At 32.2% G+C, this 22,977-nt stretch overlaps 2 protein-coding genes across 4 annotated transcripts; one reads left to right on the top strand and one right to left on the bottom strand.

The window, feature by feature from the left end:
- Window positions 1-1,155: 1,155 nt before the first annotated feature.
- LOC105425226 (uncharacterized) lies at window positions 1,156-8,547 on the top strand. Of its 2 annotated transcripts, none has more exons than XM_089082103.1 (13): window positions 1,156-1,301; window positions 2,309-2,512; window positions 2,687-2,871; window positions 3,020-3,093; window positions 3,176-3,356; window positions 3,783-3,874; window positions 3,982-4,072; window positions 4,144-4,321; window positions 4,433-4,600; window positions 4,743-5,044; window positions 5,238-5,559; window positions 5,739-5,840; window positions 8,237-8,547. In XM_089082103.1, the coding sequence occupies exons 2-13, from the start codon at window positions 2,398-2,400 to the stop codon at window positions 8,452-8,454; spliced, it is 2,028 nt and encodes a 675-aa protein (XP_088938229.1). In that variant the 5' UTR covers window positions 1,156-1,301; window positions 2,309-2,397; the 3' UTR covers window positions 8,455-8,547. The 2 variants fall into 2 exon arrangements, with proteins under 2 accessions (XP_088938229.1, XP_011634205.2); XM_011635903.3 differs by lacking the exon at window positions 8,237-8,547 and adding an exon at window positions 6,165-8,103.
- Window positions 8,091-22,818, bottom strand: e(y)3 (PHD finger protein enhancer of yellow 3). 2 transcript variants are annotated; one of them, XM_011635901.3, is made up of 10 exons: window positions 22,353-22,813; window positions 15,394-22,282; window positions 14,390-15,016; window positions 12,640-12,969; window positions 11,849-12,359; window positions 11,495-11,676; window positions 11,272-11,419; window positions 10,870-11,076; window positions 10,125-10,240; window positions 8,091-9,412 (listed from the first exon to the last, which is right to left on the bottom strand). In XM_011635901.3, the coding sequence occupies exons 2-10, from the start codon at window positions 22,154-22,156 to the stop codon at window positions 9,294-9,296; spliced, it is 9,003 nt and encodes a 3,000-aa protein (XP_011634203.2). In that variant the 5' UTR covers window positions 22,157-22,282; window positions 22,353-22,813; the 3' UTR covers window positions 8,091-9,293. The 2 variants fall into 2 exon arrangements, with proteins under 2 accessions (XP_011634203.2, XP_088935575.1); XM_089079449.1 differs by lacking the exon at window positions 10,125-10,240 and having other exon boundaries at window positions 22,353-22,818.
- Between the last annotated feature and the right edge of the window lie 159 nt (window positions 22,819-22,977).

Below are 22,977 nucleotides of genomic sequence, written 5' to 3'. Positions count from 1 at the left end.
ATAGCATATTTGTAATAATAAAATATTATTATGAATATAACAATATGTTTGAATAATTTTTATTATTAAATGAAAATCTCATGTGCGTTTAATTTATAATTTTGTGTTACTAATTATATATTTTGATTCATATGTGTGTTTATGTAAAATTATATAATTTTGTTGTCTTTCTCTCTCTCTCTCTCTTTCTCTCTCTCTATCTATCTATCTATCTAACCATATCACATCAGAGAAATTGACTCTGTCAACATTATCATTAAAAGATTTAAGTTTTTTTGAAAATGCAATTACTTGTGATTGCTGTTGGAATGTTCCGAAAGATAAGCTAATCGTTTTATACATATACTTTAAATTCATAGTGTTCTGTATATTATTGATATATGTATATATAAGCGAGGATATATATATATATATATATATATATATATATATATACTAAAAATACTTTAAAATAATAAGATAATTTATTATTAATAAAAACATCAGAATGTCGTGAATTCTTATTATTTTAAGAAGTATAACAAAAGGATTTTATTTTTTAAAATCTACAAAGTGTATTTTTTTTTAACTAAACTTTTTGTACCGTTGTATCTTTTCTCTTTTTCACTTCATATTGGCGAAAAAGTTTTTATTATCTTTTATATTTCCATCTATAAAGATTAACTTTATAAATTAATTTTCACGACATATATATATATATATATATATATAGATAGTCATTTATAAACATTAAAAATAAAAAGTGACACAAATTTATATGAAGAAATATTTTGTGAATGTACATACAATTTATCATTTTTTTTCAGTTGGTGCTAGTAGTATGAAGGGTTTGATGTGTAAGGAAAAAGGTCGAGGTGGCTACTCTTATGTTTCTCTCTGATAAAACTAACAGATGTAATAATCGTGACGTAGCGATGTCCCTGATTGGTCACGTTAATGATATCACGAGGCACGTACGATCGCGCGATTGTTTACCTGTGAGTCTCTCGACTCCATGGACGATTTTGTCCATGTATTTTTGTATTTCGAGCAAACATGATTCCTCCAATATGTAAAATAACTCTGTTCCGTTGTTCGCGAGAAAATGACGGGACAAGCGCGACAATCCTCTTCGTTTGATCGGTTCAATTTTTTCAACGTCTAGGATAACCTCAATTACAGTGCTGCGAACGCTGCCTCGCCGTGGAGCCACTGTTGTAACGATTGTAGTTGTCACACTCCTCTCCTGTCGTTCATGACTCTATCAGTCTCCCATGGGCTGCCAAATGTGTTGTGTGAGAGGTTTTCGCCACCGATTTAACGTAAATATCACATTTACTGCAGATCCAGAGCCGATTTCGCTGCATGTGCCGCCGTGATCGTCGAGCTTGCGCTTATCCGGGCGGTTCATTGCCCGCTGTCACTTCGCCATTCGTTTTCCTTTCGCGCATATTCGTTTCCGCGATAACCAAAAAGTTCATCCTGCAGCCAGCACGGTCCCCCTCACTCCAATGTGATAAATCCATGCTTTATCGTAATATCCTCGTTTACCGATCTAACATCCGGTATCGAAATTGTGAGGGATCAGTAGCGCGTTTCATATTCTCCGTGTTACGTCCGTGATAAATCCTATCGCTGCATTACGTGCCTATGTGTATGGCCTGACTGTTATATATATTAATAAATAATTTGCACCCCATCTTTAACGCTTGTATTTCGCACTGTGTTTACGTCGATGGTTCCATTCACAAGCTCCGATGCGTGGTAGCTGCTATGATCCTTTCGATGCATGTAAACATATCTAATAAATAATTTATCAATTGTTTACTATTTAGATAGATGACGATTTTATTATTATCTTGTAAAATCTTAACTATCTATCTTGCATGATTACATAAATTTTAAATATGCAATATATCAATACATACCACACACACACACACACACACACACACACACACACACACACACACACACACACACACACACACACACACACACACACAAAATAAGTATATATATATATATATATATATATATATATATATAAAATATATATATAAAATAAGTATTTAATATTTTACACATTCTATTCTATTTATTCTATTTATAATGTACAACAAGATAATTATGTATAAAAAAATATAATGAATTAAAATTAAAATTTTTATTTTACTTGATTTATACTCTGAAATATAAGAATTTATAATTTCTGTTGCATCGTTGTAATTGACTATATCTATGTATATTTTCAAAATTTTTATAGTTCTATTATAAAATTCTATTAAAATTCTATTTTTACATATGCTCTTTTTTATTTTTATTGCAGATGATTGTCTAACCAAATAAATCAGCTCTTATTTTAGCTGTAATAATTGTTTCTTAAGAAAGAGATCTAGATACAATCAACAAAAAAACATGAGGGTTGTTGCATTGATTAGTGGTGGCAAAGATTCTTGCTTCAATATGATGCAGTGTATAGCAGCCGGCCATGAGATTGTGGCTTTAGCTAATTTATATCCTGTTGAAAAAGGTATTGCAATAAATATGTATTCTGTGAAACATTTAATTAGATACAACTAATTGATATTAGATGGTAAAGTTCTAACTGAATATAACAAAATATATTATAATTTCAATTTTTATATTATCATAAATATATGAAATTTATGCAGATGTAACATAAGGATTAACACATTGTTTTTAGATGATCTGGATTCATTTATGTTTCAAACAGTAGGACATCAAGGCATTAAGTATATTGCTCAAGCTATAGGCTTGCCTATATATCATTATCCAACATTTGGTAAAGCCAATGTACAAGAGAAATACTATTATCCTACAGAAAATGATGAAGTTGAAGATCTTTTTAAACTCTTAAGCACAGTGAAGGTAAATTAATATAAAATATAATTTAATATAATATTTTCTAAGATATATATACATACAAACTACATACTAAGATATATATACATACAAACATATATACATATATAAATTAACATCTATATTACTACAATAAATTATATATTTTTTTCAGGAACGTGAAAATATAGAGGCTGTGTCAAGCGGTGCTATTCTTAGTGATTATCAACGAATTCGTGTAGAAAATGTGTAATTATTTGATATTTTTTTTTTTACTTAAACCTATAATGTATTATTAATTGCTATTAATAATTTTTTAAATATCTTTCAGATGCAGTCGTTTAGGTCTTATTTCCTTATCGTATTTATGGAGACGGGACCAAGATGAGTTGTTAAATGAAATGATACAGGGTTCTGTTAACGCGATATTGATCAAAGTTGCAGCCTTGGGTCTTGAAATTAAACATTTGGGAAAATCTATAACTGAAATGCAGCCTCATCTTCTTAAGATAGTAAGTCATGTATTGCTTTTTGCTTAATTAGTTATGATTTTTTAAATAATCCAGTTTCTATTTTCTGCTTAATGCTTTTTCTAAAATTTATTAATATTTATATTATTGTATTAATCGATTATCGTGTGTGTGTGTGTGTGTGTGTGTGTGCGCGCGCGCGCGCGTGTGTGCGTGTGTGCGTGTGTGTGCGCGTGTGTGCGTGCGTGTGCGTGTGCGTGTGCGTGTGTGTGTACATATTTTATAGATCACAAAAAAATGAATAAAGCTATTTCCAACTTTGTTTTATTATATTTTTCTATATATATATATATATATATATATATATATATATATATATATATAAATATAATAAAACAAAGTTGAAAATAGCTTTATTCATTTTTTTGTGATCTATAAAAATTACTATAAAAGAAATTTTATTGATAGAAAGAAAAATATGGAGTGAACATATGTGGTGAAGGAGGAGAATATGAAACTTTTACCTTAGATTGCCCTTTGTTTGCCAAAAGTATTGTTATGTAAGTATTATTATATCTGCATTTATAAGGATTTCATGTAACGAAATAATTTTATTCAATACATGAAATCCTTGATGATGTGCTTTATTTCTTTTTTCATGACTTAGTGATGATTATGAAAGCGTTGTAAACTCAAGGGATAATGTAGCGCCTGTAGGATATCTCAAATTTACAAAAATTCATTTAGAGGAGAAGGCTGTAAGTTTTCAGATATTTAATAAATAATTTGTAATACAGTGGTAATAAAAAATAAAGACTTATCTTTTTAGAATGGAGAATTGGAAAAGTTAAGTCTATCAGAAAGACTAAAAAATGTTTTAATAAAATCGCCACAGGATTATATTGCCGAAATCATTGGTCCTGAGCTACATGATGGCTGCAATTTATCAGAAGATGAAAATGATGAGCACGAATGCGAAAGCAATAATTTGAAAGCATCAAATTCAGGTAGAAAATTAAAAAAAAGAATACAAACACATATATATAGCACACATTATATACACATATATATACACATATATATATATATAGCATGTTGCATTATATCTTAATGTATAGGTCAGTTTCATCCTCCAAGTCCAATGGAGATTTTGTACGAAGAGGAAGATTGTCTAGATGCACCAATTGTTAACAGAAATCAAACAGGATGGTTCTGGTTCGGAAATATTATAGGAAAACATCCAGATGTCACATCTGCTATGGAAGAGGCACTGGAAAAATTAAGCAGTAAAATTTACATCTTAATCACATAATTTTCGGCTTAGTAATTATTCAATATTAATAGTTATTCTTTATTTTAAACTTGATTAATAATGCGAAAAGATAATGTAAGTAACTTTTTTAATGTTATATTTGTTTATAATCGCAGCTCTAATTCAAAATGAAAATTTATGTATATCCGACATAGTTGCGGTAACATTGTATATTAAAGATATGTCGAATTACAAGGCCATAAATGAGGTATATATTTCTTGGTTGGGTAAAACAAATCCATCAGTTCGTGTGTGTGTAGAATGTCCTTTGAATATACATGTCGCGCTCGACGCTATAGCATACAAAGAAAATCAAGAATGCGGTGATAAATGGACTTGTAAGCGACACACGATGCATGTACAAAGTATCAGTCATTGGGCACCTGCTAATATTGGCCCTTATTCTCAGGCTATTCGTGTAAGTGCAACAATTAACATGATATAAGTATTCTTATAAAATATCTACTATTTTTTGTTAATTTTCTGATATTTTTTTGGAGGAAATATTAGATATTTAAAATATTAAATCTTTATTTAATATTTTTGTATTTTACACCTATTTAAAAATTTAAGAAGATCTTGTGTAATGGAAGATATAATTTTCTCTATAGGTAGGTGATGTTATTTTAGTTGCTGGGCAAATACCTCTGGTGCCTGGCAATATGAATCTTTTAGATATGAATATTAAACGACAGTGCCGTTTAACATTGAGGCACATAGACCGCATTGTTAAAGCTATGGATGCGAAACTTCGAGATATAGTACAAGGTATCTGTTTCCTGACTCATTCTAGTTACATAGCAGATGCAAGAAAGGAATGGGAAAGAAGGACAAGAAATGCTATTGTAGATTACATTGTTATACCAAATTTGCCACGTGGTGCTCAAGTTGAGTGGTGTGTTTGGGCTCATAGAGATAATAATCGATTTGAGTGTGAGTATTCAAAGTTTGTCCGAAGGAAAGCATTTGCTGCAAATTAAGTAAAGAAATTTGTTTTTTTTTCATCTTTCCTTTTTTATAGTATAATTACAGCAAATATATTTTTCTATTTGTTAAGTCAATAATCTGTGATATATATGTCTAATTATTACATATATTATTATTTATTATAGACGAGGAAACAGGAAAATGTGTGGCTAATTTTAGGATAGCCATCAGACGTAGATGGAATTATGAAAATAATGTTTCAGCGATTGTATGTTACATGTCTACTGGTAAGTTTTTCTTTTAATAGATCGTTCATTCTTATAACACATTCATCTTTTAAACTTCTTTTTGTAAATATAACATTCTCTTTTCCATTTTGGATATATAAAACATTAAGACATATGTTTTAAAAATAGTAGAAATCTTAGAAAAATGAAACATCATAATATCTTGAAAATAAGCAGTAATAGCAGAATAGTAATAATACAAGATAAATATAAATCAATTAATAAAAATCAGTTATTAGTTTATATGTTTAAAATTCAATTCGTGTATAAATTAAAAATTATTTTTAATAAAACATTTTTTAACTTCGGAATCTTTGTGAGTAGGTTCGTCTAATTCGACTGGTAATTTAACAACAGATGCGAGTTTGCCATCTACAGAGGTGAATGCAAATGAACTATCGGAGACTTTTGATTATCTATTGTGTAAACTCAGGAAAGGCTCACAAAGCACAAATCCAACATGTAATTTGCGAATATTTTACAAAGTCGGCAGCTTTCCTGGTCCGAACTTCCTTCATAATGTTCTATCAAAGTTTTCTATGCAGAATTTAGTGATCACCGTTATACCGGCTACTCACTTACACAATTTCAGTACTTTGTTATCTATATATGGTATTAGGCACGAGTAAATACTCAAGATCATTTTTACACTGTCAATTACTCATCGGAATTAAAGCGCACATTTAGGATAAAAAATCCATGCTTGAAAAAACAACATGTAAAAGAGTTGTCTCAAAACAAAAAAAAAAAAGGAAAAAATTTAAGGTTTTCGCTCGATTTTATAGAATACGCACGGAGGCAACTATAATTTTACCTATTGTCAATTACGATTAAGATTGTGTAAATTTTTGTGAATTTTCTCAAAAATGATTTTATTTTATATATTTTATTATGACTTCAATTTTTCGGGTATATTTTTCAGCAAATTTAACGCTGCTTTCAGAAAAAGGGTAAAGCAGCATTACAGTGGCATGAAAGTAAGCAACTGTAAGTTTTCCTACGTGCGCAAATAATTCTCGATGTTATTTTGCTTCACTGACAGTCGGGGGGCGTATTTGAATACTTCTCGCTTTCATTTGCGAGAAAAACGGCTGTTCGCTCGATATTTACTGACGATGTAGTTACGTTGCTGTTCTTTCTGACTGCACTTTTATGCGAATTTTTTGCAAGCCCTCCGTTTTCTTCCGAATCCTGATCTTTTTTCTAAATATAAAAATATAAAAATAGCAACGAAGTGCAGCTGAAAAAACAGACGCTATATTATCTTGTATACCGAGTACTACTAGTCAATGACGGGTCAAGTGCAATTCCGAGGTGTGAGCCCGTCCTCGTTTCGCACATAAGTGCTCTTTAACAACGCGATTGCACGTTAGATATAATAATACTCGTACGACTTGTACTGCTGATTATGCTACGATGTCTCGTTTTTTTTTGCTCAAAGTACGTTATTTTATGATGTTGTAATCACGTGCGGAATGTTAATTAACATGTGTGATGTTTCTCTAAATGACATTAAATTGTGCACAGCCATTTTAAAATCACTCGACGTTTACTCGAATTCTAAACAAAAGAAAGGAACGTTTGTTATCGCGAAAAAGAAATTGTAGAACACTGCGTGGGTGTTCCTGGTACAGTTTAATACTGGAATGCAGAGCACATGTGGAACGTATACATATTCTTCTTCACAACGATGTTCTTTGCTGTCACTAATGCTGCCGGTATCGCTATATAATTGTACTATAGAAATCGAGTGTTTGCGTCACGAGAATAACATCGCGGTTAAAAAAAAAACTAAAAAAAAATTGGAATCGATGAGCTGTAAAATCGGTAAGATGCTATGCAGCAACTCTGCATTCTTCGCGCGTACGCACTGTTTAGAAGTATCTTGTACAGATTGCATTGCAATACGAATTATACTAAGACTATTCTGACGTAATATTATACAAGGTTGATGCAACGATATGCCAAAGTTTATATTTTGCAACTTGCTCATTTTTTAAACAGTCGCAATTACTGTCGTTATTCTGTATGTGTACATAATGCAACGTAATCTAACATTATCTTATATATACTGTAATTGATTTTTGACAGCGAAAAAAAGAGAAAGAGCGCACTGTTCAAAATGTGGATTGTGTAATGATAAGTATGTAAAAACATATGCAAAAAAAGATGTTTATTCGCATCTAACTCTTGCAACAAAACACTAATCTGAGGATTATGTCGCAAAAGAAGAATAAAGAGAACGATATATATTTTTAAGAAATTGCTATTATTTTTTTATTAGTTTCACATTTTATTTCTTTTCCTTCTGTTCTACATACACGTAGCGTTGGACAGAAAAGACAATATTTTACAAAACTCATTAATGGTTTACTGATATGATTATTTCTTTTTAGGAATATCAGAGTTGGTAATTTGGAAAAAATGCAAGAGCATAAATTTGCCTATTTCATATTCTTCGAAAATGAAGAAAAAATACAGTCTTTGTAACGTGAATAGGCAAAAACATGATATAAAGGATAAAAAATATGATTTAACTTTTAATATAGCATTAATAATTAAAATTTCAAACAAAAGATTAAAAAAAGACTTAATAATATACATAATTTATTAAAAATACATTATTAATATATGTATTAATATATAATATATATTTATTAAAACAAATATATATTATTCATTAATATACATATGTTGACATATTAATGACATATTAATAATAAATTATATTATCCAGTTTGAATCGCTTAAATTTTTCTTGTGATTACATCATACATAAAATTTTTAGTCCTATATAAATAATTTTATGCGTACAGAAAGTTAGAAAATCGCTTGTTTTCGAATTCATAACGGTCACGCAAATAAAAATAATTCTTGTATTGCATCTATATTTTTATAAATAATAAACCGAATTTTTTTTTCGCAAATTAAGCTTGTGAAACATAAATATGACTACATTTTATTTTTTAGTTTACGTTAAATAAATCTTTTATTTCGTAAAATTGTTTTTTTAATGTATGCAAAACTATATGCAAAAGAATGAATTACAAAAGGGGTGTTTAACCAAAAAAGCTGATGTTATATAAAAATTAATTCCAAATTCGTCAAAAAATCTATAATCAAAGGAAAGTGCGCGATTTCTTCTTATATATTGTAATTTTGATGAGATGTTGATAATCCAAACTAAACATTCAGTCTTTTCCTTACTAAACAATTTACTATTTATCTCGCGGTAAACGATGCGTAAAAATTCACAAAAATTAAATGACTTATTCCGCAACTATGTACAATATGATTCGTTTGTCATGAAGTACTCCAGAAGAAAATCTTGCGCGTTAATCGCTCACAAACGCACTCAATAAAAAACTTATTTACTTTAATATAATATACACTGCACTGGCATTAGTATTATACAACTTGATATTCTTTTGGACAATGTTACAATTATCATATTCACGTTTTGAGCACCTTCGACATTAAAGGCTTTACCACATTCTGGCTGGTCGACGGTGTGCAGAAATCACATAGATAATTTTTCTTGTCAACCACTGTTCCCTTGGTCTCCACGCATTCTGAAAGAAATTTTATATATGATTACACATATATTCCACATGCAAATATACGTAATATTCCGTAACAGCAGCTGGATAAAAGCAGAGGTATCTAGATATTTTTATCTTGAACAAATTACTTTTTTATTCCTTTAAGGCTTTATGACCTAAAACAAGAAATATCAAGGTAATGATACTGATTGATACTGATAAAACAAAGATTCTCGATAAATCTAGGTAAATAAAGATAGACAATATATGTCAGGTTAAATCAAATAAATAAACAACTGCATCTCTGCACTGCAGCATCCGCTACAGTTTGTAATTTTTATTTGAGAGGAAGATAGAATTGAAAAATGTATATATGCAATGAATGATAAATAATTTAAATGTGGCAATGATCACAAAACTTGATGGCGCGTGCAAATGCTCAAATGCTCCTATATCGCGACATGCAATGAACTTAACGCTTTGAGCGCCTGCTGAAGATTCAAGTTAAGCTCCTAAAATAAGATTTCCGAAAGTATGTACAATTTTCAAAAAGAATATATTAGAATACTTATGTAGCTAATGACATGTTTATTACTTCCATTGATCAGTTCGTTTTTGATGAGTTTATATAATATTTATCGTAATTTTTGCTTAAATAAAGGCCTATTAATATTTAATTTCACATGTTCTGGTGCTCAAAACATTAAACTAATCGAATCTTATGAAAACTTGGTGTCAATACCTAAGTGCAGATACTTGTCACATGCGCTGCAATGCACTAGATTCGTTTCCAGGTCGAGCCTTTGGGCGGTATGACAGCGACTGCAGTGCGGGCAATAGCGACCCTTTCGCCATAGCCTTGTTATCGCATAAAGATCATGTGGTTAGTGAATTCAGGTAGGGTATATTATGTATTATGATGGTGCTCGGTACATGAAGAAAGGGAGAAGAGAAGAATTAAAGATACCTCACGTGCTAATACATTTTCTATCATGATAATTTGATAACAAAGATTTTTTTTCTTCAAAATTGTCGAAAATCATTTTTGAATTATAATTAATTTTTGAATTATAATTAATCAAAAAGAGAAAAATAATAAACATTTTATCAAATTATAATACAAGATTAAATAAAAAGAATTTTATTTTTTAGTTAATTTCAGTCATTTTCTTCAAATCATTTATAATTTTAAGGAAATTTTAGTTTAAGTATAAAAAAATATACTTACCCCAAAATGTTTAATATTAAAAGTTTAAAAATTGTAAAAAAGTATGTTGCGGAATTCAATCAAATTTTTAAAAATAATAAAATTTTAATTTTCAAAATATTATCCCGTTTGCCAAAGGTGTCTATACTAAATATTCTGTATAAATCTAACATAACAAAATGAGAAAATGTTGGAAAAGTGTTATAATGTGAGCCATGGAAATTATCAAGCACTTGAAGCCCAGCATAGTTTGGAAAAACCAATCATTGATTATACTTACTTCGAACATGGTACACAGAGTGTCGAGACGTATACTCGAGTATTTTTCTCGCCCTTTTTATATTCGTGCTGCCATTGCGCGACGCTGTTTCGATCTGAATTAGCACCACCGGGCTCCCTCGAACCGCAATTCGCGCAAACGGCGCATTCCTGACAATGCCATCTTCCTTGTGGTACTCGTCGTAAACCAACACAATAGATATGGTACCTGAACATGTGATAAATTATATTAAAATAAAAATCCCAAATAATTTGCAATTCTACGAATAATTATTTATATTTATATTTTATTTAGTCATTTCTTTTTTTTTGGCGAAATAGGCAATCAAAAATAATTTTTGAATTGTGTTTATCAAGTAATAATATAACACATAGATTTTTTTCAAATTTATATACAACTTACCCACGATCGCACATATCACAAAAGAGCATTTTATCTTCGTCTGCAGGATCGTGACATTGCGCACACGTTTTACAATCGGTGCATTGCCATGCATACGATTGGATGTGTGGTACCATATCCAATGTTAAATCTATACAGGATGGATGAACTAAAAATGATACAATTTCAATTAGTTTCATAAAAAGTATTATATGCAATGTGATTGCAGCGATGTAGTGTTTACCGTTTCCATTGCAAGTACCACATTGGATTAATATTTCATTTTTATTATGTTTATTTAGGATTTTCAGACACATTTTGCATTTTAACTTTGCATCATCCTTTGAATTCGAGATTTCCATGTCCACTTCATCCATGGTCGATTGAGATCCTTCTGTATCTTGCGTACCCTCACTGGAGGACGAACTTTGAAGAAAAATATTATATAACGTTACATATTATATCTTTATTAATTTATATTATTATTACAATAAATCAATTTATTATAAATCTCAAAAATATTATAGTTAAAATCAACTCAATTGTTAGAAAAATATGATCGCAAATTTCGGCATTTTATTTTCTGATTACTACCAACCTTGAGTCGTCGGAAGACGATTCGCTATCGCTATCGCTCTGAGAACCTTCCGATTGACTATCACTTTTACGTTCATTAGGTCGCGTGGGTCCATATAAGACTGTATTCAATGGATAATATCTCAATTCTGCTGGTGTATACTCCCGATAATAATCAGTATATTGCCCCGGTATTAGAGCCACAGGATAATGACCTACTTTATGCTCCGAATCGGATTTGTGTTGCTTTTGTGGTTGATGAATCGTAAAAGTTTGTAAATCTAAGCAATATTTGCGTTGCTCCTTGCGAGCTTTATTTAAGTTAGCGTTCCACGTGAATGCAGATTGCATCGCCATTTCCGCAAGGTCTATCCTATTTCTCTCAGCATTTGCTGCTGCTGTTAACTCTTTCTGTTTTTTGGAATGTTCCTTGACTTGTTTTTCGCGCATGTGCTTACGATATTCTTCATACTGATCGGGGAAATCACTGCACATTACATCTAATACTTCTGAACTACATATTGCAGTTAGTCCTGTATAATACAATAGAACAATACATATATATATATATATATGTGTGTGTGTGTGTGTGTGTGTGTGTGTGTGTGTATGTGTGTGTAAAAGCTATTATAAAAAGAAATAAAAATTCTGACAATTTATCTAAATTTATATATAAATAATTTTATTTTTGTTATAAATCTTTAGTAAAAAACTTTGATAGTATCTTTATAATAAAATAATAAATTAGTAGGATTAGTATTAAAAATTTACATGAATAGATTTTAGAAAAATTAGAAAAAACTATAAACTTACCCATATCGCACATTGCTTCACTGACTAATCCATTCTCCCTCAAATAATTTCTTTCTTCCATATCAACTACTCTGCGTTTGAGATCAGGATATTTACGTTTAAAAGACTTTACACCAAGATATTGTGATATCTGTTCTTGTATCATAAAAGTTTCGCCTTTTCGATCCAATGGCCATTCATATTCTGCTATTTTATCAACAGTGAAAGGGCCTTCATCAGGATCAAAATTAATCTCCATCCTTCGATTCTTTACTTTAACTTTTTCTGATTCTGTCGTAGCAGTACTTAGAACACTACCTTGCGATTCTTCATTTATTGTTGTTTCTGAAGCTATAAAAAATTAATTAATTATATAATTATTAATTATATATAAATAATTAATATAAAAACATATAATCAATTGGTTATATAAATTTTAGAGCTATATAAATTAATTCAATAAATAAGAAGCGTTTTACATCTGTATAATTTTTAACAGCTCTTGCCTTACATATTTCTTTAATGTTGATATTAATATTATGGTGATAGATATACACAAAAAAATAAAAGATCTGTTCTTTATTATCAATAAAATAATATATATTGTTAAAATTTTTATTATATTATAATAAATTAATAGTTCTTCCCGATTTAAATGTCTTTTAAAACATATTGTACATAAAAATATTCATTACAATATAGCTTACTTAAGATTTTGAAACATGAATATGTATCATATCGACACATGATTGCACGCACATAAAAATACTTGATTTTATAAATATATACAAATATACACTGACAATTTATAAATATATTTATATAGATGATATACGAATTAATATAAGCGTTTTTAGTGCTGCTAAGCACAACATAATTGCGACACATATTGCAAATAAAAGAAATGATGTACACTGCCTCATATTTGAGGACATCATTACAATTTAGTTACTTGAGAGACATCTTATGTCACAAGAAAGAATCTATTTTTAATCTGCTTGAAATTTTGGATGTGTACCAATACATATACAATTCAACCCATCTAAAACTTTTCAATGACTAAAATAAAAATATATTTTCAGACATTTATTTTTATAGATTTTTATAGATGTATATATTAAAGAAAGAGGATTATATTAATAATAAAAATAACTATATTATTAAAAATTATTAACAAAAATATACCTCTATATAAATAAAATGATAAGTCGACAAGACTGAATGTAATTGAAAATAATCTTTTTGATTCAATAACACTATTAATGAAATAAAAATGCATATATATTTTTTTTACTAATATTACTATAGAATTAACAAAATTATTTTCAATTACTCTTAATGCTGTTGAATGTTGCTGTTAACATTTTTTTCCGTGTATAATGCGCAGAGAGATTATATTTTTAAATCAGATATAATTAAAATGAAAAATTAGATTAATACATGAATAATATTAAGTAAATTCTTTCAAAATTTAGTTATTAGCAAATACATCTTAGATCTTAAGATTTTTAGATCTTAGATTTTGGAAGACTAAGGAAAATCAAAAATTCTAATTTTTATTTTGTTTTTGTTATTGTAAGTTTTTGATTTTCCTTTTATTTTTATTCGGTTGTAAATACGAGTCATTTAATTATTCTGTTTAAATTATTCTGTTCTAAATTATTGTTAAGTAATGACATTAATAATGGATATTATTATTTATTGATTTTCTTGAATAATTATCTTGAACGTTGCATAATATTCTATTCATAATATTAATATAAATTCATACTTGGTGCTGGTATGTTCCTAGCCGGTGTTTGAGACCTTGAGCCGGATTCGGCGCTCATTCTTGTTTCCTCATCAATTACTTGTACTGTTGACACTGTTTCACCTCTGATGGCTGTTGAATCTTGCTTCTTCGATGTTGGTGTCAGCCAATTCGAATGCCCGGGAGGAATAGGTATCTCCTTAATTCCATCCATTTTATTTTTATTCTCAGAGTGTTGCTTCGCCGACGATTTCTGTATCCTCTCGGAAACGATCTCTAAGGTTGGTTTCTTGTGTTCGCCAGCTTTTGAGATCAATGGGCTCTGACTTGTAGATGCTTTCATCGGATCTTCTTGAACGCACGATATTCTGGCGGGTTCCAGTTGTATCGTAATCTCAGAGTTCGGAACTTTAGAATCTTTCTTACCCGCTTCCTTGCGATTTAACGCGGTGTTCTTACGATCTATGGGCGGTTGTTTCAATGCTTTATATAGTTCTGATGATTTTCGAAGTGTCTCTTGTTGTATTGGTGTTTCATCGATAGTAATTACCGCCATTGTTGATGTTTCTATAGCGGACAAATCTTGATCTATACGAGTCTTTTTTCCAATTTGAGGCTCCACATTATCCAGTTTCCGTTTACCACGACCTAAATATAATAAAAAAAGAAAATTAATTTTTTTTTAAATAAAAAATATTAAAATATCAATCTCTATCTATCTCAATCAATATCTATGAGCATTTAAATAGAAAATGTATTTTTTTATACTTCTTTTTTCTTATACATTTCTTTTTTTTTGAAAATTACTTGATATCTAAATTTGTATATCTTTTTTTATAAACGCTGATCAATCTTGTAAGAAAGAGATAACATCTTCTGTCTGAGAAAAAATTTTTAGTATAATTTTTGCTATTAATTTTGCATTTCTGCATATTTATATACAAAATGAATATTAATACTTTAAAAAAGATTTTTTTTCAAATAAATCAAAAAACGTAAAATTATTAATTATGAGAAAAACAAACCTCTTCCTCTGCCTCTTTTGGGCGGAGCGTAACTCTTTTGATTCCTGCAGGTTCTCTTAGGTCTTTCGTTTTCTCTATGCTCAAATTTTTGTGGAGAAATTTGTTGCACTTCATCCAAAGCCAAAGGATCTCTGGGTATTAGCATTTGTGAGGATGATTGCTGTTGAATATGCTGTTGCTGTACCGTTGCGGGATTTCTTCGTGGTCTACCTCTCTTCTTTGGCACCTTAATATCGGTCATTTTATTAGGCATTACCTCTTCTATGATAACGACGTCCTGACTGGAATTTGAATTCTCATTGACGATTATCAGCTCTGGACGATGCTCAATAATTTCACAATCCGATGATCCGCCCGGCGAATTTTTGCACAAGATATCCTTGAATTTGTCAGACGCATTGTCTAACATCGGCCGTACTTGCGTGATACTAATTTCCTGATTGATCACATTCATCTGCTGTCGACTAATCAGACTCGTCTTCGGATCAAACAATAGCTGTTTCTGATCACGACACATCACCGGTTGGATAGTGACTTCTGGCAGAATCTGGGAGAGTTGTGCTTCCAATTTGGATTTTTTGCTCTCAATTGGCGAAATTGTTACATCTTTACGTTTGGGCGATATATCTATTTGCTGTTGGGTGTTTTCCTCTGGCTGTTTTCTGCTTTGTACTGCCTGCACAGGTTCGATTGTCAACTCAGATCGATTGCTTTGCAAAATGGATGAATGATGACTGCTAGTTTTGAGAATCTTTAACGTAGGTTCCTTAGGCACTGTAACGTGCTCCGTATACCTGTGAGAAAAATTCATCGCGGGATCTAGATTTGCTGGATCTTTATTTTTATGCGTAGAGGACTCGCCGTGACTATCACAAGCCACGATAGTGGGGTGACCGGTCTTGGACAACTTGATCTTCATCTCCAGCGGCGAGTCGGCGGCATCTCTGCGCCTCTGCTGCTTGTCCTTCTTCTCGGAAGAACTGGACGATTGTGTATCTATCACCGAAGCGTCACCTGTCTTGAACAATTTGATCTTCATTCCAAGAGACGAGTCGCCACTTTTCGAATATTCCGCATCAGGTACGCGCGTTATCTTACTTTGATGCTCCTCAACGGCAGCTTCATTCTGTACGATAGAAGCGTCGCCGCTCTTGGACAGCTTGATTTTCATACCAAGCGGAGATTCCGTTCTCTTAGGTACTTCCTGCCCTTCTCGTAATCTCGAATCTTCTGTTGGCTCCATTTTATTAGAGATTATCGACGTATCCCCAGATATGGATACCTTGATCTTTGGAATGCCACCTGTGGACGATTCAGAATCTTGAGGAATATCCTGCTCCTCAGAAACTTCCGGCGATACCGACGATGTCAACACCTTCATCTTAATTCCGGAAGACTCCGACATTTTCACTGTATCTTGTCCTATTTCGGATTTGTCTTTATATTTTATTTCCTTAACATCTTCTGTAACTTCCGAGTGTATGATAGATGCGTCTCCGGTTTTAGATAACTTTATCTTCATACCAAGTGGCGAGTCAGTGCGTTTAGGTGGATCGGACACTTCTAGTTTTTCTTTTGCATCTTCAGTGTTATCTACGGAAATAATAGATGCACCACCTTTGCATTTGGATAGTTTTATCTTCATCCCAATCGGAGACTCGGTTCTTTTCGGTAGTTCTGAAAAATCCTGCTTTTCTTTTACCCTTGTAGATGAGTCCTCAGGAGTATCTGGAGATACGATAGAAGCATCGCCCGTTTTCGACAGTTTAATTTTCACGCCAATCGGAGAATCGGTCCGTTTTTGCGTAACTTCTTTGTGCTCTTCTGAAGATTCTTGCTTGTCGGTTTGAATTATAGAAGCATCGCCAGTCTTAGAAAGCTTGATCTTCATTCCGATCGGCGACTCTGTTCTCTTCGGGCTTCCTTGTGGCATCTCTATTTTCTCTTTGTGTTTCGCAAAAGTTTCTTTGGTATCCTGTTGCCTAGAATCAGAAATGATCGAGACGTCTCCAGATTTGGATACCTTTAATTTCATACCGATGGGAGAATCCGTTCTTTTTGATTCTTCAATTTTGTATTTCGTCTCCTTCGAGTCGTCCGAAGTCGTTTCGTGTTTCTCCGTACTTACGATTAAAGCGTCACCAGATTTGGATAATTTAATTTTCATGCCGATAGGAGACAAAGATGATGTACTTTCAGTAGTGTGCCACTGATTGACTTCCTCCGTATTCTCGTTGGATATTATAGAAGGATGACCTCCCTTCGACAATTTCAATTTAATCTTACCCAACTTTTGACCCGGACTATCTTCCGGATTTGGCGAATTCGTAGCCGATCGGATCTTTGGACTCTTCGGCGACCGAGGCTCGCTACAGTCCGTGATCGCAGATTTAGCGATCTTCAGGATTATCCTCGGCGAACCAACGTTTTCTACATCTGAGTGCTTCTCGGAATCCTTGCGTGGTGTGTCGATGCCTTTACATTCAGTCTTATCGGTCAATTTTGGTGATTCTAACATTTTCGAATATGCAATAGCTCTCGCGTCCTTTGGTATGAGAAGACTATCATTCGGGCTAATGGAAGTTTCTAACACCTTAGCCGAATCCGGAATTGGTATCTCGATTTTTGGCGGTTCCTTCAATCGTTCCTCCAGTATTGACACTCTCGGTATTAATTCACACGCCTTGAGGATACCTTCACTCGACTTAATGTCGGAAGTGATTTCCTTGTCTTTGAGTGATTCTTCCACTGGTTGCGTGTCCAAGGAGCTATCTGCAACAGAAGCCGTATCAGATAAAGTCTTGGAACACGTGCGAGCCTCTTCATTTAATTTGATCTCTTCGTTTATCTCCTCGGTGTCCTTCACGACAATATTCGGAACATTTTGCATCTGCGTCGCAAATTTCCGTTCATTCTCCAGCTTCGCGGCTTCCGAGATGATCTCGGCTTCCGAGATAGAGATGGACGCGGTGGCGACGTCTCTCAGATCTGCCAATTCAGATTCGGCATTCGCATAATTGTCTATCTCATCGGGCACGAAAAGTTCTGCGTTGGCCTGTTTCGTTATGTCTTCAACGACGCTTTCCATCATTTTGGGCGAGAGCACCAACGAGTCTATCGTTTGTTCTTCGGACTCCTGCAAGAACTTTACCGCAGATTCCAATTCGGAGATTTCCGAGCTCGACTGCGAATTCTCGATGACGGTTGGGGTATCTGTATGTCGGGAAAGATTCTCACTTACATTCTCCAGTAAAATATCCTGCGGCAGTTCCAATTTCGTTTCGTTTTCCTCCAAGTCGACCGATTCCAATCTGTTATTCTCGAAGTCCATATCCAGATCGTTCGGCTGCAAGTTGTTATCTGTTCCAAGAGATTCTTCTATCTTTTTGTTATCCGCTGTCTCATTTATCGTACTAATATCTTCGTTAATTTTTAATGAGCTACTATCCTCATTTTCGGTAGTTTTATCGTTACTCGGTGTGTTGATATCAGTTTCGCTCACTTCATTATCTTTGTTTGTCAAACAACTAATCACATTTGTTATGTAGTCCGAATTTTGCGTCATGGCTGCTTCGCCTTGATTCGCTTGATCTAATAAAAGATCCATATCAATATTTTTACTTATTATTTCTTCCATAGAATCTTTGTCTTCAGTTTTCACATTCTTTAATGAGGAATTTTCGTTGTCCGGCATAAGAGACATATCTAAAAATCCTTCTAAAGTATCTACAGTTTGAGCAGTAGCTGAAGCATCTATATTTTCTGAATCTTGAGGCAATTTTTCCATCAATTCTTTGGTATCTGTTTTTTCGCTCGAGCTTTCTTGTAACAAAGAAATATCGATGATATTCATGATGTTTGAGTGTATGTCTTTTAATTTAGCATTAGTAGATTCTACCAATGTTTCCATATTATTTTCCTCAACTATCGGTGTTACATTAATATCAATTGATTCTTTTTTAGATGTTTTTATGATTTTATTGCACATATCAGTCTCTCCATCATCCTGTAAATTGATATCTTTTAAATTTGTTGGAGTTTCTAGTTGTGGAGTTTCTAGTTGTGGAATTACTGATTCTAAAACCGAATTCTTTTCATGATTTTTATCTTCTTTGTCAGTATCTTTTTCAGTTTCTTCAACTTTTTCTTCGTCTAAATTTGGCATAAAGGTTTCATTTTCTTTCAATTTCGTCTTATTCAATGATATTTCAGCAATAAGATTTTCCTCGATTTTATCTTCTTCTTGTGTTGTATCACACATGTAATTTGCGTTATCTTCTGGAACAATTAAATTTTCAGTTGATGGATTTACATCATTTTTTGATAATACATCAGAAGTAACATTTTCTAAAATTAATTTACTTTCCACCTGTGTAATATTTAAATCAGCTTGATCATTCTGAGCGCATAATTCGGATTTATTAAGTATTTCCTCTGGTTTATTTTCCATTGATAAAGTTACATTTTGATCTTTATCGACAGACGATTCCACTGTTTCTGGTACTTTTACATTTTTTGTTTCTTCGATTTCAAGCTTGTTTACATTTTCAACTGTGTCATTTTCATGTAATATTGAAGCAGAATGTAAATTTTCAAGTTTATTAGATGTAATATCATGGATTTCAGATTTTTCTGATATACATGAAAGTTGTTTAATAGATTTATCGACTGGAATTAACGTTTCAACTGCTTGCTCAACGATATTTTCTTGTTTATGAGCATCTGTTTCCTCAGAATTATCAACATCAGTAGGTATTACATATATATCACTTTGTGTTATTAAATTTGTTGAACAAATATCTGAGTTTTCTTCATTTGAATGACTACTTATAAATTTTATATTGGCTGTTACATTTTTGTCTTCAATATCTGAATAATTCATTGATGTATCTTCATTTAAAATTAACTCTTCATTAGTTGTATCTGCAGTTGAAATCAAATTTTTATCCATTGACACAGATGTTTCCTTAACATTGTTGGCATCCACATTATCTTGATTATCAGAAGTAGCAGCAATTGTTGCAAGATCCATTTTTATAACAGATGTTTCTTGAAGATCATCATTGATTTTATCCGTTACTGAAACATCTTTGTGTATTATCTGAGAACTTTCAATAATGATGTCTGCTTTCTGAGTATCATCATTTTTATTTGTTACTTCTGTTGTACTTAATTTTTTATCAGATATGACTGTTCCTTGAGATTTATTTGTAGATTCTGAAACAATATTTTTATCTTCGCGTTCGAGTACATCTTTTGCAAGTTCTTTTGTATCATTTACTTTTCCTGTATCTGGTAATTGTTTTTCACTAGAAATTGTAGCATCATCTTGCTTCTCTATTTCAGGAATAAGTATTGATACACTTGATAATTCAATATTTTTAATTTCCTCACTTTCTTCTATATTTTTCGTTATTTCCATTGATGATACATTAAATGTACTAAAAGTATCTAATGTTGTGCCTTCAGTTAAATCCATCTCTATTCCTGTGTTACTTTCATTTTGTTTATGCGCGCAATTTGATTTCTCATTATTAACACATTTTTCTACTTTATTTGTTGTAAAATCAAAGTTATTAGCTTGTGTTTCTAAAACTTGTTGTAATGTTTCACTTTGATTAGTATCTTCTGGCTCTTTAACTCTTACATTTGGTTCTTTTCTTTTGCTATCAGTGACATTTTCTATCTTCATATTTGATTCTTCTGAAATACTTGTATTGTCTTTTAACATTGAAAAATTCCTGGTATTTTGTTTTAACACATCAGTCATTTCAGAATTATCTTCCTTATGTTGTTTTATAGAAATATCTGGCAATAAAGTTTCTGTAGACATACGAAGTGATGAAGTTTCTTTTGGCAAGTCGCTATCATTTACATCTGTTTCTTCTGAATCCTCAGAATTATATGCTTCTCCTATCAATTGCAAACTCTTGCTAATTCCACCAACTGCTACCATAGGTCTTGTATTGGTTTTGGTTTTATTTTGATTATCTGTTTTATCAACAGATTCATCCTTCATCTTTTCGGTCATGCTTTTCTCATGATCTACCAAGGAAATAATATCTGCTTGTTGCTCATTCTGGGCAGTTTCTTGCGAAGTACAGCTTGATACAGCAGTTGATGAATTAATCTCAATGAGTGACTTGTCATTGGAAGACGATTCTGATGTATAAATTGTGGATGCATCACCAACTATCTTATTAGTATTTATGTCGGAAGCTTCATCGCGTTTAATTATACAGTCTATTTCTGTACTCCCAAAAACACTTTTGTCTGTGATAAATGATGATTCTGTTTGTGTTATACTTTTACTGGCAAGATTCAATGTCTCTTTCTGTGTTTCATGGATGCTACTAATACACTTTTCAGATACAATATTAGATTCGTTAGCATTAGGAATGTCGATGTCATCAATGCAGATAATACTAGAAGTAGGATTCTTCGTCTCGGAAGAATCCTGTTGTGTTTCTGTCTTGGACTCCTCCGACTGTAAAATCGGCTCCACCTTCGATTCTGTAATTATCTGCGAGAGAGCGGCAATCTCGCTTTCCAGAGTTGAGTCACCAATCTGCTCGCCGGACTGCACGCCGATGATATCGTTGATATCCATCATGCTCAGTGCCTCGGTGTCATAGGTTTCGGTATCACTGTCAATGCCATACGGCGCATAACGGGCTGGAGAATTATCTTTGGAAGATTTCTCTTTTTGTTCCTGATTCCGGTCCTTGGAGCCGAATAGGCCCATCTTAGAACCTTCGGACATTGTTTCGACGTTCCGTGCAGGGGACGTTGTTGCACCTGCCGCTGCTGCCGTACATTTATGCGAGCTTTTCGTTCCAGTCGGGTGTGAGAATAAATCTTCCGTTTACAAACCGGGCATGTTCAATCGCTGCAAGTGCACCATGCATTAAAGCTTGCGCGATATCGTTGCGGATGATCACAGATCCGTCTTTACTTACCGCTACATCGCTCCCGAATTTGTTTTCACCCGAGCAGCGAACATAACCAATATCCGTCCACACTTGTCCGTGAATCGGTCCTGATGAATTACACGTGTCGAACGAGCAAATTATAATTCGGTGCGAGATTTCGTGCCGTCCGTTCGCCAACCTGACTTTCGGATAGGTGAGATCGATACGCGAACATGTATGCTTTACGGTTTTGAAAATATATTTTGCCAAATCGTAAAACATTTACTAAATACCGACGCCAACCTATACCGAAACACGACGCTGGCGAAAATTCCCTAGTGATTAATGGCACATGCATATAGCACGCGACAATACAATGCATAAATTATCTACAAAAAAATTGGATTGACACTCAATGATTTATTTCTTGAAAAAAATATATATTAAAATGTAATTTCTAATAATAACTATGTATAATGTTAAAAAAAAACACATTCTGTCTTTTCTTTAATTACAAGTTTGATATTTATATTCCTGATATTGATTATTATTTCCATTCTGGAAAAAATAAATTATATATTTATAAAACATCATTTCTTTTTTTTCCTGCAAAGAAATTTTAATTAACACAGTATTATCATCCAAATTTCTTTTTATAGAAATTATTATAGCG

The sequence above is a fragment of the Pogonomyrmex barbatus genome, unplaced genomic scaffold (genome assembly GCF_055798465.1).
Source record: "Pogonomyrmex barbatus isolate J1 unplaced genomic scaffold, ASM5579846v1 scaffold1, whole genome shotgun sequence".
NCBI classification, from domain to species: domain Eukaryota; kingdom Metazoa; phylum Arthropoda; class Insecta; order Hymenoptera; family Formicidae; genus Pogonomyrmex; species Pogonomyrmex barbatus.
Note: the sequence above shows the minus strand (reverse complement) of the source record. Positions and strands in the feature narration are given on the sequence as shown.

Bases quoted from the DNA above. Each gene is read 5' to 3' on its own strand.
- LOC105425226 (XM_011635903.3), top strand. From the start codon at position 2,398: ATGAGGGTTGTTGCATTGATTAGTGGTGGCAAAGATTCTTGCTTCAAT. The intron at 4,073-4,143 runs GTAAGTTTTCAG...TTATCTTTTTAG, and splicing joins TTCATTTAGAGGAGAAGGCT to AATGGAGAATTGGAAAAGTT. The intron at 5,560-5,738 runs GTGAGTATTCAA...TATTTATTATAG, and splicing joins AGATAATAATCGATTTGAGT to ACGAGGAAACAGGAAAATGT.